Source organism: Gymnogyps californianus, unplaced genomic scaffold (assembly GCF_018139145.2).
Source record: "Gymnogyps californianus isolate 813 unplaced genomic scaffold, ASM1813914v2 HiC_scaffold_68, whole genome shotgun sequence".
NCBI lineage: Eukaryota > Metazoa > Chordata > Aves > Accipitriformes > Cathartidae > Gymnogyps > Gymnogyps californianus.
The window spans coordinates 68,932-89,308 of NW_026114461.1; the positions used below are offsets into that span (position 1 = coordinate 68,932).

The 20,377-nt window shown below is 42.8% G+C and overlaps 1 protein-coding gene and 1 pseudogene across 1 annotated transcript in view; both read left to right on the top strand.

Annotated features, from left to right (window-relative positions):
- Positions 1-764: 764 nt before the first annotated feature.
- On the top strand, positions 765-14,514 carry LOC127029090 (acyl-coenzyme A thioesterase MBLAC2-like; annotated as a pseudogene).
- Positions 14,515-15,896: 1,382 nt separating this feature from the next.
- LOC127029093 (phospholipid-transporting ATPase FetA-like) overlaps positions 15,897-20,377 on the top strand; it is a 44,963-nt gene continuing 40,482 nt past the window's right edge. The window contains exon 1 of the mRNA XM_050914733.1: positions 15,897-15,911. Coding sequence (XP_050770690.1) covers positions 15,897-15,911 — 15 coding nt within the window. The remainder of the gene's footprint in view (positions 15,912-20,377) is intronic.

The following is a 20,377-nucleotide window of genomic DNA, read 5'->3' on the forward strand; positions in this document are numbered from 1 at the left end:
AGAGATTGGGATCCAAGGGCCAGCTACTGAGCAGACTGAGTGCCTGAGACCAGCTGCTGGAGAGATTCACCTTGTACATATGTATATATATATTCTCACTAGTGGACCTCCATCCTGCTCAGCCAGAGAGGAGAGCAGGATGAGGACGTTAGTGCTGTCTGTGTTTGTATGAATGCTCTGAGTGTCTGTGATCTGCGTGGCTGGCTGTGTGTGTATATATATATACACACGTGTGTGTGTGCTCTGTGTGAGCACGCCTGTTGGGAATACATCTTCAGCCTCACTACTGGTTGGACCTGGGGACATGGAGCAGCAGCAGCCTCACCTCTCTTGGGCTGTTGCATCCAGCATGATATATTTTCCTCTAACAGAGAGGGGGGGAGAGAAGGGGGAAGCAGGGGGGCGGGGAAGAGGAGGGGAGGGGGAGAGAGGCCTGAGACCACTACTAAATACAGATCATACAGCCTGACCCAGTACAAAAACTACCTGTATTCCAATTGAGCAGGTTTATAGAAATTCATTATTTTTTCAAGCATTGTGGATTAAAATTGTTTTTTGTCTACTGACATTATAAACGGACGGTGACAGATGAAAGGACAAATCAGTCACCCGTGGTTGCCGCAATGGGACGGGCCAGCACCGTCAGCGCCGCTCTCAGTGCACAGGCTCCACCCGCCCTGTGCCAAGGCGCTGCCAGCGGGAGCGGGCAGCGGGAGATGCTGCGGCACAGCACAGCATGGCATGGGATGTTGGCGCTGGACTGACTTCCGCGCAAATCTCTGGGCGGCGGCCTCTACTGGATCCAGGAGCGCTTCTACGAGTCGGGCAACCGACCCAACATCTGGCTGTTGTGCGGCTCGCAACACGACGTGGTGATCGACATGGGGCTGGGGCTGCGCAGCCCCCCGACTACCTCCGCGCGGTCGGGCTGCTGGGGCCTGAGGCTGCCACCACCCACGTGCACTTCGACCACTCGGGAGGGCTACACCATTTCGAGGAGGTGGCGGTGCACAGCGCTGAAGCGGGGACACTGCTCCACGGGGACAACTACGAGGCCGTCACCTGGCTGTTGGGCCCACCAGTTCCGCTGTGCCGCCAATGTGGTCAACCCCCATCCTCCAGAAGGGTAAGGCCACATGGCTGCGCCGCGGCGCCGGGGGGCGCGGGGGGGGCGGCTTTCCCCGCGTCCCTGGCGGGAATGAGGGACCAGGGCCTGTCGGCTGTACTCGGGTGCACGAAGTATATACGTTAATTACCACATCCTTTCATGGAGCGGGAGTGTATTTGTGTGCGGTTCTTAAAAAAAAAAAGTCTATGATGTGGTGTATATAGTGTCACACTGTAAAAATCCGGTTCGTGTGAGGCGAGTCCTAGGGTGTACGGTCATGGCAGGGCTCTACGCAGCGGGTATGTCTCAAGCAAGGGGCAGAAATTCACGGCCCACGTTTTTTTTATGTCCTGCAGCTGTGTAAAGAGGGTATAGGAATGCTAAAGGCAAGGTAAATCTGTGAGCAGGTCTGGTTTGGTAGTGTTTTGTATCCACCTGGAGCGATAGTAAATAGTTCTTGGTACTAAATAGTGAAGAAAAAATGCATTCTGTATCAAAGGAAATAACACTAAATAGTCATGGCTAAAAAAAAAAAAGCCATTTCTTCTTCCTGATTTTTCTCCCCCCTCCTCCATCATAATGCTTCTCTTTGGTCATGCCAGTTTTAAAAATAATAATAATAGCAGTAACAATAATAACAATTCGGTAACCTTATCTCCCAGGGAAAATAGACAAACAGTTGATAGCATTGTCAGGAATAGCATCCTTTCCTAGTTTGTCGTGTCTGTTATGAGAAGCCTTTCCACTAAGAGAAAATAGAATCAACATCTAAGGAGAAATCTGTCTGTCAGTTATCGGTAATTTGGGCAAAGCATGACAAGGTACACAAATAAATAGCAGAGCTCAAGACACTTAAAGATATAATTACATTGATACGTAGATAATAGGAGATGTTTACTGGTTTTTTTCTTCTATTGGGAATGAGAATAGGAAGCAAATTAGTTTACATTGATACCTGTAAATGTGGAATTTTCCACTTACTAGAATTGTTGTAACTAAACCAAATTGGATTTTTACTGTTTTGGGGAAGTCAGGAAGGCTCTAAGATAAGAGGCTCCTAAAGAATGTCACTAGGACAGTTCGACCTTAGAGAAAACAGTTGCGCGAAACCATAACGATAAAGAAATTTCAAAACAAGCGCCTCAACCAAAACAGACTACCCTTGAAGGACATGATATACATGATCCCAGAACTGAGTATGTGCAAAAGCAGAGGTCAGCCAGCAGACACAGTGAGGAAGAGTATCTCCTTCATCCAGAGACCCCTGACGACCACCCGGAGACATAAACAGACATGGGCAAGAGACATTTGCATATGATAATGAGTTCCCGGAAATCTGGTGAATATGTATAATGAGTTCCTGGAAATTTGATGAATATGTATGTATAAGCTTGTATATAAACTATGCAATTAACCTGACCGGACACACCCACAATAGGAGGAGATATCCCCTGTGTGTCCAGCGCTGCAATAAAGAATACCTACTTAATAGTCCCTAGACTATTGAGTCTTTGATTTCAGCCTTTCACGGCAACAGTTCTGGCGACCCAGATGGGACCTGCTCTGCTCGGCTGCAGGACCTGCTGAGAACAGGACTCCCTAGGGTACCCCCGGGATTTCCCGGAGGGACTCCTCGCCTCAATCGGATCACTGCGGGAGCAGACAAGGACCATCTAACATCTAAAGGAGTAAAGGTATTCTTTAAATCTTTTGGTTTTCTGTTTTGGAATTTGGGACCGGTCATTTGGAAGGTTCTCATAAGTCATAGGAGATGTCCTACGCTGAGCGCCGTATACCAGGCTACTAGTGCCTGAGGGTATACATTTGGTATTTTGGTACGTTGGTACAGGCACGGGTTAAGCTTTGTACTTTTGCAATAACGTACTTTCGGTATTGGTACACTTATGTAACCCGCATAAGTTTTGTACTTTTGGCAATACGGATTTATTGGTACTGAACTCGGATATTGGCTTATTGATATTGAATTTGAACATACCCATCAGGCATTGTAAAATTGGCAATTGAGTATGAATGAGCTGAGCTGAGTTAACTCTGATGTGATTGGTGAGTGAATGAGTGATTGAGGTACGGTACGGTTGCAAAGTGAGTGTGAAAAACCTGGAGAACTGTGCATTTCACCATGAAAATGAATGTGAATTTTTTCTTCTTGTGAATTGTTTTATTTGTGATTAGAATTTGTGGGTAAAATTTGGATGGGATATTAATTGTGACATTTGTGGAACGTGGTTGGAGTGGGACAAAATAACGGAAGTACAGAATCAGTAAGGTAGAATGGGGGGACAGCAAAGCGGTGGTATTGTAAGGAAAAGCCCCCTATGATGCATCCTAGCACATTGGAAAGATATAGGGGGACCACCAAGTGGGAGTGTGAATAAGAAAACATTGATCAAATATTGTAACCAGTGGTGGCCCCTGTATAAACTAGAAGATGATGAAAAATGGCCCTTCAACGGATCTTTGAATTATAATACTATATTATAGTTAATGTTGTTTTTACGGAGAGAAGGAAAATGGGATGAGGCTATATACGCAGATATGTTTTTCACTTTGCGGAATCATCCAGAGTGGCAGAAGGATTGTGGTATTAATATCCCACCACAAGATCCCCTAGTTTTATCCTTAGAAAAGGAAAAGAGAAGTGAGGAAAAGGAACAAGGGAAAATGAGGAGGTGCTGCTCAGCGTGTAGTATTGGACAGAGGTGTTTAAAAGTGAAAGACCCCAGAAAGAAAAGAGAGGAGGTAGAGGATCAGCCTGAAGACTTGGGATTACCCCCTTCATTACAGAACCTGCCTCCTCCACTTCCACCATTACCATCCGAAACAGATAATAGTAGTGAGGAGGAAGGAGCGGCAAGTAATTTTACTCCGGTTACTGCACGGACTTGGAGTAAGACTCAGAAAGCTCCTCAACTCCTGGCCCCATTGCGGGAGGTAATGGGGGTGGGAGGCCCAGCTAGAGTAAAAGTTCCCTTCTCCACTGCCGATTTAGATGCTTGGAAAGAGGTAGCTAAGGGATACTGAGATGACCCCTCTAGGGTGGCAAAACGATTTGAATTAATAGTAAAGAACCAGGATCCCGATTGGACAGATGTAGATTTGATTCTAGGGGAAATGACGGAAACAGAAAAGCAATTAGTATTAAAAACTGCACGAACTCATGTGCAGGCCCAAATTACTGGGGGAACCTTACAAGGGAATGTGGATGATTACATTCCCCTGTCCGACCCACATTGGGACCCCAATGACGGGTGTGAATATAGATTATTAAGAAGATATCGAGAATGGATAAAACTGGGATTAGAGAATGCGATTCCAAAAGCTGTAAATTGTTCAGCATTATATGCTATCAAGCAGGGGCAAAGAGAGACCCCTACTGAATTTTTGGATCAATTAAGAAATGCTATGAGAAAATATACTACCCTAGATCCCTCCTCAGATGTGGGACAGCAACAGCTTGTCTCTTTATTTTTGGGACAATCATCTACGGATATAAGAAAGAAGTTACAGAAACTAAAAGAACCAGAAATAAGAAACTTAGAGAAATTGCTTGAGGAGGCATGGAGAGTTTTTAGGAATCGGGAGGATGTGGATAGGGAAAAATTGACAAAAGTAATGGCAACAGCTACGGTGGTAGCTCTGGAACAGAGAGGAATGATACATAAAAGAGGATTTAGAGGATGAGGAAGAGGACTGGGGAATGTAGTGAGAAAAAATCAATGTGTGTATTGTCGAGAGGAAGGACATTGGAAGAATGAATGTCCAAAACTTAAAGGAACCTCGCAAACCTTGATAGCTGAAGCAGGGGCTAATTGACGAGGACCTGGGGAATCTACCCTAGCGGATCCACTGGTTAAGATAAGGCTAGGGAGACAGGAGAGAGAAGTAGAATTCTTAGTAGACACGGGAGCCTCTTTCTCTGTTTTGAATCAAGAATTGGTACCTGTGAGTAAAGACTTTGTGACTGTAGTGGGAGCTACTGGCCAACAGGAAAAGGCGTTCTTTCTAAACCCCCTCAATTTTAAATTAGGAAAACAGGTTGGTATACATCGATTTTTATACTTACCAAATTCCCCAAAACCACTGTTGGGTAGAGACCTATTGGAACGATTGGAAGCAGAAATAGTTTTTAAACAAGGAATCATGGAATTAAAGGTGAAAGAAAACCAATTGATTGAAATTCTAAGTTTAGCCCTAATGGACCCTGAATGGTCAGCCACATCTACACCAGAAAGGGAAGAGATTACTAATCAGGTATATCCAGGAGTATGGGCTACAGGAATCCCAGGAAGAGCAAAGCATGCCATTCCCATAGTAGTAGAACTTAAAGAAGGGGTAAGCTCAGTGCGACAAAGGCAATATCCCTTGAGGTTAGAAGATCGGAAAGGAATAGAAGGACCAATTAATAACTTTTTACAGCATGGACTATTAGTGGAATGTGAATTAGAATATAATACCCCCATATTACCGGTGAAAAAGCCGGATGGAATTTATCGGGTAGTACAAGACTTAAGAGAAGTTAATAAAATTGTTAAAGACCTACATCCTGTAGTAGCCAATCCTTATACTTAGTAAATTACGAGATAATCAAGTATGGTTTACGGTATTAGATTTGAAAGATGCATTCTTCTGTTTGCCTTTAGCCAAAGAAAGTCAAAATTTATTTGCATTTGAATGGGAAAGTCCTACCACTGGTAGGAAAACCCAGCTTACCTGGACAGTGTTACCCCAAGGTTTTAAGAATAGTCCAACAATCTTTGGAAATCAATTAGCACGAGAACTTGAAACATGGGATCCTCCCTCCGGAGATGGAATCCTTTTACAGTATGTGGATGACTTATTAATAGCAACTGAGACAAAACCTGATTGTATACAGTGGACTATCAGCTTGTTGAACTTTTTGGGACTAAATGGGTATCGAGTCTCTCAACAGAAAGCTCAGATGGTGCGGCAACGGGTAACCTACCTTGGATTCGAACTATCTGGAGGACAAAGAGAATTAGGAACAGAACGAAAAGAGGCCATCTGCAGGACTCCCCTCCCTCAGACGGTAAAAGAACTCAGGACTTTTCTGGGAATGACAGGTTGGTGCTGGTTATGGATTTATAATTACAGAATAATAGTAAAACCTTTGTATGAGCTTTTGAAAAATAACCCCACTCGACTGATTTGGTCTAAAGAAGCTCAAAATGCATTTGAGACACTTAAGAAAGAACTAATGAAGGCCCCGGCCCTAGGTCTACCTGATGTTACTAAACCTTTCTGGTTGTTCTCCCATGAAAGACAAGGTATAGCTCTGGGAGTCCTGGCTCAACAACTAGGACCCTACAAAAGAGCTGTGGCCTATTTTTCTAAACAGCTCGACGAAGTAAGCAAAGGATGGCCAGGATGTCTGCGAGCTGTGGCGGCTGTGGTCTTGAATATTCAGGAAGCCCGAAAATTTACCTTGGGCCAAAAGATCACAGTGCTGGTTTCACACACAGTATCAGCTGTACTGGAACAGAAAGGGAATCATTGGCTTTCCCCGTCCCGATTTCTGCAATACCAGGCTATTCTGATTGAACCAGATGATGTTAATATTGAAGTAACTAATGTTATGAACCCAGCTTCTTTTCTCAGTGGGGTGACTTCTGAACCGTTGACACATGATTGCTTAGAAACCATAGAGACTGTGTACTCCAGCAGACCAGATTTGAAAGAAGAACCCCTGGAAAATGCACAGGACTCCTGATTCACGGATGGAAGTAGCTTCATCTGACAAGGTATTCGAAAGGCCGGATACGTGGTGACAACAGTAAACAAAGTAATTGAATCTCAATCACTACCTGCTGGAACATCAGCTCAAAAGGCCGAAATTATTACCCTGACTAGGGCCCTGGAGTTAGCAAAAGGGAAAAAGATAAATATATGGACGGATTCCAAATATGCTTTTGGAGTTGTCCACGCTCATGGAATAATTTGGAAGGAACGAGGACTATTAACTGCACAAAAGAAACAGATTAAGTATGCTGAGGAAATCCTTCGTCTGTTAGAAGCAGTCCAATTACCAGCCAAAGTTGCCATCATGCACTGCCAAGGACACCTGAAGGGTAACACTGACCAGGAAAAAGGTAATAGGTTGGCCGACTATGAGGCTAAACAGGCAGCAGAAAGAATGCAAAAGATTTTAACCTTAATTCCAGATAATAGAAGTAGGAATCTAGATGACCAAGAAAACATTGAATATTCTAAGGCTGATAAAGAACTAATAGAGGAGATAGGAGGGCAGGTTCCCTCCAGAGGATGGGCCCACTCGAGTGATGGCAGAATAATAATTCCTGCCAAACAAATACGGGGAGTAGTTAGAGAAGAACACAATAGGACACATTGGGGAGCAGACTCCCTGTATAAATTTTTAAATCAGAAGTTAATAGGGAAAAATTTGTATACTACAGTCCGGCAGGTGACCCAGCAATGTGAAATATGTTTAAAAAATAACCCCAATACAAGTAACTGGGTACAATTAGGAAGTATTGGGAAAGGGAGTGTACCGGGAGACCATTGGCAAATTGATTTCTCTGAACTTCCAAGAAAAGGAGGGTACAGGTATTTATTGGTACTTACAGACACCTTTTCAGGATGGCCAGAAGCATTTTCTTGTAGGACTAACAAAGCAAGAGAGGTAACTAAGGTATTATTAAATGAAATAATACCTCGATTTGGGGTACCAACAGTCATTTCATCAGACGGGTACACATTTTTGTGCAGAAGTAGTGCAACAGGTCAGCAAACTATTAGGAATCGATTGGCAATTACATACACCCTACAGACCACAAGCCAGTGGGCAAGTAGAAAAAATGAACCACATAATAAAACAACAGATAGCGAAAATATGTCAGGAAGGTAACTTATATTGGTATCAAGCACTGCCTATTGCACTACTTCGAATACGTGTGAAACCTAGGGCCAAAGAAAATTTGAGCCCTTTTGAGATACTATATGGAAGACCATATCTGGCTAAATATCAAGGGGAAGATTTGAACCAGTTGGGAAATCATTATTTACAAAATTATGTTATATCCTTAGGAAAACAATTAGAAAGAATTAGTAAAGATGTTTTGGGAGCCAGGGCTAAAGGGTTAGATCATCTGATCCACCCATTTAGCCCTGGAGATTGGGTTTATGTTAAGAATTTTTCAGGTGATCCACTGGGAGAGAAGTGGAGTGGACCTTACCAGGTGTTGCTGACCACTTTCACTGCGATTAAGATTCAAGAGCAACTGGCCTGGATCCATTATTCTCGAGTAAAGAAGGCTCCTAAGTCAGGATGGATCGTCGAAAAGTCTGGCGATTTGAAACTACGTTTGCAGCGGTAACTCTGTTGAGCTTGAACACTTGCGCTTGGAACGAGAACTTATATTATAATACAATTCAGATGATAATGAATGCTACAGGAGTTAAAGATTGTTGGATTTGTACTGCCTTACGGAAAGGTAACATGAGACTCCCTTTGTACGGGGTAGGGTCCACTCATTGGAATTGCGACAATAATACTTGGCCTGAGTTTTGGAAAAGACCAGATGGGGGATACTGCGACTACGATAATTCAAGTTATGAGACTGGATCGAGATTTGACTTACAAATATTAGATAATAACACCCAGATTCTGGTTAGCAATAATAGTTGCCTATGGAAGGCAAGATCCAACACTTGTTCGTGCCACCCCCCCACTACACACACAAAAATTGTACCTGCAGAGATGGGTGGAATGATTATTGAATCAATGTCCTGGTTTCGGCTGGGACAGAGTTAACTTTCTTTTTAGTAGCTGGTACAGTGCTGGGTTTTGGATTTAGGGTGAGAATGATGTTGATAACACGCTGATGTTTTAGTTGTTGCTAAGGAGCGCTTATCTTAAGCCAAGGACTTTCCAGTCTCCCATGCTCTGCCAGCAAGCAGGTGTGCAAGAAGCTGGGAGGGAGCATGGCCAGGGCAGCTGACCCCAACTAGCCAAAGGGCTATTCCATGCCATGGAACCTCATGCCCAGTATATAAACTGGGGGGAGCTGGCCGGGCGGCGCGGATCGCGGTTTGGGAACTAACTGAGCATTGGTCAGCGGGTGGTGAGCAATTGCATTGTGCATCACTGGTTTTTTTTCCTTCCCCCCCCCCCTCCTTTTTTTGTTATATTCCTTTTCATTACTATTATTATTATATTTCATTATTACTATTGTTAGTATTATATTTTAGTTTAGTTATTAAACTGTTCTTATCTCAACCCAAGAGTTTTACTTTTTTTCCTTTGCTTTCCTCCTCCTCACCCCACTGGGAGGGGGAGGGGGAAACGGCTGCGTGGTGCTGAGTTGCTGACTGGGGTTAAACCACGACAATCGATAAAACCACGGTAGAAGTGGGGACCTGGGATTTGATAGGGATAAATGTGACATGTATTGATTTTTGTAATAGAACCCAATTAGAAACCTATAGCTTCTCAAACTGGGATTATTTTAGGAATGTATCAACTGGCTGGGTAAACCACGGATCATTTTATGGAGCTAACCTTACGGCCACTGACGGGCCCTGTAAACTACCCGATGGGTATTGGTGGCTATGTGGCGACGGTGTTAGCAGAAAACGACTCCCTGCAGGATGGAAGGGAATGTGTACCATAGGTCATCTAGTTAGTCAGGACCGAATATATAACCAGTCCCAAATACCTAGAGGCATACTGAGAACATCATGGAAACGTGCTAAACGAGAAGATAACCCACTTGTAATTAGAGGAACAAAATTTCATAGCTTTGTCAGATGGTTCTTACCGTGGCTGGGAGTAAGTGAGCTAGAAAAGGCCATAGTAAATATTTCTGCAGTTTTAGAGAAGACGGAAAATCTAACAACAGATATTATGAAAAATTTACAGACAGAAGTATCATCCCTTAATAAAGTCATGTTACAAAATCGAATGGCATTAGATTTATTGACTGCCAAGGAAGGAGGGGTATGTATGATTATTAATACCAGTTGCTGTGCATATATCAATAAAAATAATCAGATGATAGAAGCAGATTTGAGTACACTCTGGGAGAAAACACAAGTATTCCATGAGATATCTTTGGATGATACTTCTTTGGGGTTTCGAGATTTTTGCGATAAATTAACCTCTTGGCTTCCCAATTTAGGATGGTTGAAACAATTATTCGTTGGATTGATTGCTCTGATGGTTTTAGGAATATTTGTTTGTATATTTCTCAAATGTTTTCTTTGGTGTTGCTGGAATTCAGCTGAGACGTACAGTGATTGGAAAAGAAACAAAGTTAGACATCAAGTGGAAACAGGAAAATATTTCACTCGGACCCTTGAAAAGGATGAACTATTATAAATTTAGTAAACATGAAATAATTAAGGATACCTTCTCTAGGTCTGAAGAAATTTGAGAGTAATACATGACAATTCAATACTATAACTAACTAATTATTGTAACCTGTTGCATGATACAATATATACCACTTTACAGGCATTTTACCATGGTTTTGTATATAAGTGTAATGATCATTAAGACATAACAACAAGATATTGTAGTGAGGATTCATAGCTTTCTAGCTACGAATCCTCAAAAGAAAAGGAGGGATTGATGCCTGTAAATGTGGAATTTTCCACTTACTAGAATTGTTGTAACTAAACCAAATTGGATTTTTACTGTTTTGGGGAAGTCAGGAAGGCTCTAAGATAAGAGGCTCCTAAAGAATGTCACTAGGACAGTTCGACCTTAGAGAAAACAGTTGCGCGAAACCATAACGATAAAGAAATTTCAAAACAAGCGCCTCAACCAAAACAGACTACCCTTGAAGGACATGATATACATGATCCCAGAACTGAGTATGTGCAAAAGCAGAGGTCAGCCAGCAGACACAGTGAGGAAGAGTATCTCCTTCATCCAGAGACCCCTGACGACCACCCGGAGACATAAACAGACATGGGCAAGAGACATTTGCATATGATAATGAGTTCCCGGAAATCTGGTGAATATGTATAATGAGTTCCTGGAAATTTGATGAATATGTATGTATAAGCTTGTATATAAACTATGCAATTAACCTGACCGGACACACCCACAATAGGAGGAGATATCCCCTGTGTGTCCAGCGCTGCAATAAAGAATACCTACTTAATAGTCCCTAGACTATTGAGTCTTTGATTTCAGCCTTTTCATGGCAACACTGATATTTTTTAGTTTTGTACAGTCTTTAGCCCCCTTTTGCAGAGTCTACAAGATATCCAGAGTCCTCAATATGGAACAAAAAAATGTATAGTAAACTCTTGGTTCTACCAATTCTGAAAGTATTGACAGGAACTCTGGTTTATGTATAAAAAATACCCTGTGTTTACCTAATCTGTTTGCCTGTTAATGCAGGATTATTCCCTAGAATGAGAATTACTCAGTGGTAAGGAAAGGAACAAAGAGTTAGCATTTAATGACTAATTGAGAACCCAAGGTTTAGCCTCAGGCTTCTAACAGTTGGTCATCATGTCAATGAAGTTTGGCATCTGGTGACCCTTATTATTTATAAATCATCAAGGTATAACAATATAAAGAATAAAGCAATTTATTGAAACATATTGGAAAGCATATGGATTTTGTTTTGCAGAAAAAATTACATAAATGTAACATTTACAGAAATGGCTTGTTACAGATATAAATTTCTGATCAATTTTTCAGTTTGATTTCATAGATAAAAATGACTGGGTTATTTTGGTGAAAAATAAGCTAACCGTAGAATCTCATGAAGCAGGAGAAGTTAAAGGGTAGCTCTCTGACAGACAATTGACACCTTTTGCAGCTGACTTTTAGATGAAAGTCTCTTCTTTGCTATACTAGGCCATCATCCTGCATAGGTGCTTGAAAAAGCAGAACTCTGAGCTTATTGAAGACTTCTGAGAAGATTCTGATGTTCCATTTAACTATAGTTAATGAACAAAAGTTTAAAGGGAGGAAGTAGAAAAAATAATCTATTGTTAAAGATCAAGCATGCTCACTGTCAAAGTGACATCGAAGTTTCTAACATAGCATTCATTGGGATATTTTGTGTGGATGTGACATGTCATATCGATGCATGTATAATTGCTGCTGGATAAGTATATCCAGTAATATTCAAAATACAGAATGTGGCCAGTTAATATTCTGTTGCAGTTCCAAGCTGTAGCTTTTACTTGTACATTGCCTGCTTCATTTATTGAGATTAGTATTACAATAATCTTATTATTGTATTATCTTATCTTGTATTATCTTATCTTGTATTACAATAATCTTACAGGATCTTTCAAGCACCTTTCATTTTGGCTATTCCAGCTAAAATTGCATTTACTTGTATTCTACCTTACCATTTATTGTTTTTTCTAGTCATTTGTATCTTGGGACTTGCAGTTTCCTTCAGCTGTTCCAATGCTTATTTTTGAATTCTGTACATTTTTCCTTTAAATTTTGGATGTCATACTCTGTTTCTTTGTACTCAGTGCCTGGAGCAATTAAAAACCCATTGGAACACTTTGCTCCAATAACTTCCACATCTCTGCTATTATGTTGTTCACTTCTTCAGGCATTTTCTGCATAATTTTCTCAATAGTCAAGGCTGTTCTGTTCTACTAACAAGGCTTCTCAGCATTTCCTCAAAAGAGAATTTGGATAAAAATTCCCTCTAATAATTTTCAAATTAACTGCTACTGCAAATGCAGGGGTCAGTTTCCATGTTAGGTACAGTATGGTCAAATGCTAGCCCTTCAGTGACTTCCAAAATCTGTTCTAGCATTTTGCAAAGTAAGGCAAGTGGATGATCTCCAGCAGCCCTAGCCATAGCACCTTAAGCTGTTTATGCCCTCCCTTATGCTCCCAATCCAAGCATAGTGGTTTAAATCACACAGGGAACGTGAGGTAGTACTTTTCAGTTGAGTCCCAAAGCGTGTCAGATCCTATCATGAAAGGTTTGTCTTTCAAGAGTTAAATATCTTTAGGCTTACTGAGTCTCGAGGGTTGAATGTTGTACCTGTCTCTTCTGTAAGACAGATCCGTAACTTCTGGATTTCTAATATAGTAGAAGTTAATAATTTTTTTTGTGTTCTCCTTGGAACTTGAAATGCATATTTTAGTTTTAAGCATTGTTCTCCTCTTATGACTGTTTCACTAGCTGCAGATCCTCATCTCATGATGTTTATGGTACTGGCTGTTATTTCTTTTAGAACCTTTCAATATAGTTATTAAGCAGTTGCTTGTGAGACAGTTGCTCATATGTTGGTCATCCTTACCTACACTGTCAGCCCTTAAGTTTATATATTTACTACCTGTAAATTAATTGGCTTTGTACATTTATAATAGAGCTGGCATTACAACTTCCAATTAACAGCAGACTGACTTGGCGTATTCTCCATCCCTAGACTGACTTTCTACTCAAAGTACCAGTTCTGTGGCTAGTACAGGAAAAAACATTCACATTTAAGCTAGTGAAACAAATAACCTAAAGTTAAGAACATTCTGTTTTCATATATCTGAATCAATAAGGTGAAAAAAGTGTTTGGAAGCCAGTCTTGCCTCTCCTCCAGCAATTTATGTGCTGTCATTTTGCATTTCAAAAGTAACTGTGGTGGAATTCTAGGTGAATTAAAAGAGAGTAAAATTTAATAAGCTGAAATACTTTGTAAACAAAGGAGAAGCAACTTAGATGTGTCCTATTTGGTTCTTGTTTTATTTTCTCTGTCACATTTCTTTTTCAATTATTTAATTCAGTAGAGTGAGAATAGGTTCAATTCATACAGCCCAAGCCCATCTTATCTATTATTATTATTGGAAAATACCATTGTCAAATGTATTTTTCAGATGCCTCTTTACAACTTGGCAAGAAAAAAAGGCCCTGCTCCCATTCTTGTGGATATATAGTATGCATAAACTCTCAGCATCTGGCTAGTTCATACTTTTTTATGGTGTTTAATATGCACAATAAATGCATATGTATGTTTTCTTTAACATATGTGTTTGCAGGGGATGTGACCAGCCTTGGAGACTGACAGCTTACTGTCATGAGCATGCCTGGTCTTTTAAGAGGAAATATTTGCTTATATGACAGAGAGCGGAAGATTTCTTTCAGTGGAGATTTGTACAATGGACTGTGATTGACTGGCTTCCCCATTGCAGAATAAGTGGCTATGTTACAACCTGTCAGCACCTCATAGAATTAGTGGACAGAGGTCTTGTGGAGAAGGTACTTCTTGGGCATTTTAACACATTTGGAGCAGAAAGGCTGTATCGTTTAGCTTCCAACTACATTTCACAAGCTGGAGTTTGTCACCAAGTTTCTCCTTGTGCCATGAGATCCATTGCAAGAATAGCACTTCATATTGCAAATTCTAGAGTCGCTTTTTAGTGACAGTGCATTTTGTGTGATTTATTCCCTGTTGAAAAAACAAATGGCTTGTGAAAGTACTGATACAAGCAAAAGCAGTATGCATTAGTAAAGAACAGGCAAATTGATATAGATGAACTGTAAAAATTCTCCTTGTTTTTGCCTACTTTATTCCTATTTTTAAAAAATACATAATTTAGTAGTTTAACCAAAGCTACCATTTTTTTTTTTAATTTTTTCAGGGCATGTTTGCACATGTATTGTGATTGAAATATATTATATTTTTTATATGGTTCTGACAGATGCATATGATATGCCAAAATGTAAGGTTTTATATTCATGCCTGAAACTTTTTTGATGTAGCATTAGGTTAAAGGTTTTGTTTGTGTTTAAAAGTAATTTATCTAACTGGATTGTAACTTGGCTCTTAATGCTCTGTGGCAGGGGAAGGATGGAGCATTCCATTGCCCTACTGCAGGTACAGGATTAAACATCAGGTATGCTTGTTAAAATGAAGTGAATGTAACTTGAACTGTTTATTGTTTACTTATGAACTGTTTTGGTATTTATGTTTTTATGAAAAGTAAAGTGCATTGCCTTTCAGTCTGTTCCAAAGAAGTTGAATACATTGAGAAATGTTAAGTGATATTTAAATATCACACTTCCATTTTAATAAGCAAGTTAAAAAGTTCTTGAAATGGTTAAAGTTTGTGTAATCATTCTAACAGTCTATATATTTAACTTCTTTAAAAGGACACTGTCTAATGTTATTTTTGTATATAAACATGTATACCTTCTTAACAGGATCATTAATGTTTCTCCCAAATTTTAGTGGAGTATAACCTTACTTGTTTGGCTTTCACTTTAGGTGGAAGCTTTTTTTTTCTCTGATCATACCAAATAAACCCAAAGATGGGGGTCTATCCAAGGCATGAGGAGTAAAGAATGGAAATTGATGGCCTGCTTAATAAATTCTGGTGACAAAAACAGCCTGCTTTGGAAACCAAAAATTAAAAAGCATCTTTGTCTAAAAATTGCTAAAGAGATCTTATGTAATACTTTTCTTCTCTTTTCATAGCTCAGTCCACTCGTGTCTTTACTATTTCAATATATTCTTCACCAAAATTAGTACTGATTGTTAGGTTATGTGATAAAAGCTCATCTGCACACCCATGAAGGAGCTCAGAAAGACAATGGCAGGAGGGGGACCCCAAATAATACCCTGCTATGCTACTCTCGGGCCCATCACAGGAACCATCAGTCCATCAGAGGCCCATCTTCACAAGCCCAGGGGAGCATAGTGGCAGGCAGGAACCCAAATCAAGGACTCCTGAGGAAGGAACACCCTGTCCAGGCCTCTCCCAGGGCTGTCCCAGCAGAACCACCAGCCCCATTGTCCAGTCATGACACCCATCAAGGTGAGTCATTGGGAGCAGATCTCTGGATCACCTTTTGGACTAAGGAGGATCTCTACCTAGGGGTATGGAACATATTATGGGATGCATAGGACTTATTATGGGATGTTTAGGGGAGGAACCAAAGGCAGGACAAAGGAGGGGTTTAGGTGATTTGGGGAGGAACAAGAGTGGGAAAATAGAGGGGTAAGGGGGTAAAAAGGGCCGGTCACATGTAAATAGTTTGGCTGGTCAGTGCACTTGTCTGGCTATGCTCTGCGCCTGATCAGCGCAGTCTGTCCTATCTTATTAAATTCCTTCCTAACTCTTTCCTGGGTGAGGGGCTCTATTCTGTGTGCATGTGTGTGTATGGGGGTGTGAGTGACAGCAAATGGAGTCAGACCATGGGTTGGAGGGCCCGTGTGCCCGTGGTGCCAGCAACTGGAGCGAGTGTGGGTGTGCGAGTGAGTGTGTGTGTCCTGGTTTCGGCTGGGACAGAGTTAACTTTCTTGTTAGTAGCTGGTACAGTGCTGGGTTTTGGATTTAGGGTGAGAATGATGTTGATAACACGCTGATGGTTTAGTTGTTGCTAAGGAGCGCTTATCTCAAGCCAAGGACTTTCCAGTTTCCCATGCTCTGCCAGCAAGCAGGTGTGCAAGAAGCTGGGAGGGAGCATGGCCAGGGCAGCTGACCCCAACTAGCCAAAGGGCTATTCCATGCCATGGAACCTCATGCCCAGTATATAAACTGGGGGGAGTTGGCCGGGAGGCGCAGATCGTGGCTCGGGAACTAACTGGGCATTGGTCAGCGGGTGGTGAGCAATTGCATTGTGCATCACTGGTGGGGTTTTGTTTGTTTGTTTGGTTTTTTTTCCCCTTCCTCCCCCTCCTTTTTTGTTATATTCCTTTTCATTACTATTATTATTATAATATTTCATTATTACTTTTGTTAGTATTATATTTTACTTTAGTTATTAAACTGTTCTTATCTCAACCCACGAGTTTTACTTTTTTTTTTCCTTTGCTTTCCTCCTCCTCACCCCACTGGGAGGGGGAAGCGGCTGCGTGGTGCTGAGTTGCTGGCTGGGGTTAAACCACGACAGCCTTTTTGGCACCCAACGTGGGGTGTAAAGGGTTGAGATAACAACAGATCTGACCAGAGTGTGTTAAAACGAATTTGTTATTTGTTGTATTGTATTAGTTTAGTGGTCGCCAGTCACAATGTTGGGTTATTGGCTCTTAGAGTTGTGGCGTTCGTTCTTAGAGTTGTGTTATGTATCACCTCACTTGCCGTATATAGTCCCTGTGCTGCTGCTTATCACCCATAAGGTGAGGTGGATTAAGGTTTTCGCTTTGCTTTACTATGTAACACTGGTTTATGGTACGATAAAATTATGGGTCGTGGGACTAATCCGGTATTTGTACTCAGCATTGCCGTTATCTCCGTACTTCGGGAGCTATCTAGCAGAAACTGTTAATAATTACACCCTTTACCTTTTCTCCTCGGAGAGCCAGTCTATGGGGAGACACCTTCCTTCACCTTCCCCTCCTCCTCCAGGCTAATTACAGTAGTGCTTGAGAATTTTGAAAATTTTGAATATCTTTGGAATGTTGAAACTAACATGGTTCTATTGCTAGGAACTAGCTTGTTCCTGAATGTGGTTCAGGCGTTGTTTAGGGTTAAACAACTATTTAGGAGATCTGCCCCAAAGAGATCTGCCCCAAAGCTGCAGAGTTATGAGTGGCAGGGTGTGTGGGGTAGCATGAGTAAATGCCTAGGACGGTGGGGACCTCCAGTGTTTTGGAACTTCACCCTTGAACAAGTGCAGAATCCTGAAAAACTAGTAGAACATTTGGAAAAAGTATGCTGTCACCCCGACAATTCCAGGGAGACACAAATCACTGCAATGTGCTGGGGCCTGGCTCATGCCTACCGAGCTCTGTTTAACATTATTCAAGGGGAAGCGAAGGTCTCTGGATCTGACAACAAGATGACAGCCACTGCAGCCCCTCCAGCCCTGGCGACAGGCACTGCAGCCACTCCGACCCCAGCAACAGACACTGCAGCCACTCCGAACCCCGTGACAGACACTGCAGCCACTTCGACCCCCATGACAGACACTGCAGCCTCTCCGGCCCCGGCAACAGGTACTACGGTTACTGCAACGCCTGTGACGGGCACTGCAGCTGAACCAGAGAACCTACCCATGCCAGTATCAGTCGCCCCTATACAGAAGAAGAAATACTCAAAAAAGACAGCTCGCTTAGCAAAGGATAAAGGTGAACCAGGGCCATCACGAGAACAGGAGGAAGAGGCAGAACCGGAGATAATCACTCGATCCCTATCCCCGAGTGAGCTGCGAGATATGCGAAAAGATTTCAGCCGTTGTCCAGGCGAGCACATCATCACCTGGTTGCTCCGATGCTGGGATAACGGGGCCGGTAGCTTGGAATTAGAGGGTAAGGAAGCCAAGCAGCTGGGATCCCTTTCTAGGGAAGGGGGCATTGACAAGGCGATTGGGAAAAGGGACACAAGCCCTCAGCCTCTGGAGGTGACTTCTGTCAGGTGTGAGGGAAAGGTACCCCTTCAAGGAAGATGTTGTATGTCACCCAGGCAAGTGGACCACCATGGAGAGAGGTATCCAGTACCTGAGGGAATTAGCTGTGCGGGAGATGGTTTATTATGACCCAGACGATGTGCAGTTACCCACAGATCCAGATGAAGTCCAATGTGCACGACCCATGTGGCGGAAGTTTACACAGAGCGCACCATCGTCCTATGCCAATGCATTGGCAGTAATGGACTGGAAAGATGAAGAGGGACCAACAGTAGATGAATTGGCTGGCCGACTTCGGCAATACGAAGAAAGTCTCACTTCCTCCCTCGTCGCGGCTGTGGAGAAACTGCCAGACATACTAGCCGAGAAACTGTCCCAAGAGTTCCAGCGATTTGAGGATAAGTTCTGCCTCCCACCTGCACGGACCAATATCTCAGCTATTAGGAATAAGCGTCCCTCTGCTCAAGAGAGAGGAGAGAGAAGGTACACCTCACGGGGTATCCTGTGTGTCGTGGTTTAACCCCAGCCGGCAGCTAAGCACCACGCAGCCGCTCGCTCACTGCCCCCCCACCCCTGGGATGGGGGAGAGAATCAGGGAAAAAAAAACCTTGTGAGTTGAGATAAAGACAGTTTAATAGGACAGAAAGAAATGAAAAACAATGATAATGATAATAATAATAATATGACAATAGTAATACTAAAAGAATTAAACTATACAAAGCAAGTGGTGCACAATGCAATTGCTCACCACTCACCGACCGATGCCCAGTTAGTTCCCGAGCCGCGATCCCCCCTCCCAGTTAACTCCCCCCAGTTTATATACTGGGCAGGATGCCATATGGTATGGAACAGCCCTTTGGCCAGTTTGGGTCAGCTGTCCTGGCGGTGTCCCCTCCCAGCTTCTTGTGCCCCTCCAGCCTTCTTGCTGGCTGGGCAGGAGAAGCTGAGAAATCCTTGACTTAGGATAAACACTACTTAGCAACAACTGAAAACATCAGGGTGTTATCAACATTCTTTTCCTACTAAATCCAAAACACAGCACTGTACCACCTACTAGGAAGAAAATTAACTCTGTCCTAGCCGAAACCAGGACACTGTGGTCTTACCTGCATGAGCACAGAGAGGATATGAGGAAGTGGGATGGAAAACCTACCTCGGTCCTAGATGCACGGGTACGTGAATTGTGAGGAAAAACAACCAGAAATGAGGATTCTTCCAGGAAAATTGCTGCTTCAGGCTCCAGTGAGCACTGTATGCAGTGTGGCAGACAGAGTGGAAGGGCTGATCTTACTCCTGATCCTATGAGAAGGAATTCTAATCCGTCTTTACAAAGAGTGAGTGGAGAATCTTACGACCAGGACTAGAGGGGCCCTGCCTCCAGCCAGGCGGAGGAAGGGGACAACCGGGTTTACTGGACTGTGTGGATCCGATGGCCTGGCACATCAGACCCACAGGAGTACAAGGCTCTAGTGGACACCGGGGCACAGTGTACTCTAATGCCATCAAGCTATAAAGGGGCAGAACCCATCTGTATTTCTGGGGTGACAGGGGGATCCCAACAGCTCACTGTATTGGAGGCTGAAGTGAGCCTAACTGGGAATGAGTGGCAGAAACACCCCATTGTGACTGGCCCAGAGGCCCCATGCATCCTTGGCATAGGTTATCTCCGGAGAGGGTATTTCAAGGACCCAACGGGGTACCGGCGGGCCTTTGGTATGGCTGCCTTGGAGACGGAGGGAATTGAACAGTTGTCCACCTTGCCCGGTCTCTCGGAGGACCCTTCGGTTGTGGGGTTGCTGAGGGTCGAAGAACAACGGGTGCCAATCGCTACCACAGCGGTGCACCGGCGGCAATATCGCACCAGCCGAGACTCCCTGATTCCCATCCATACGCTGATTCGTCGACTGGAGAGCCAAGGGGTGATCAGCAGGAC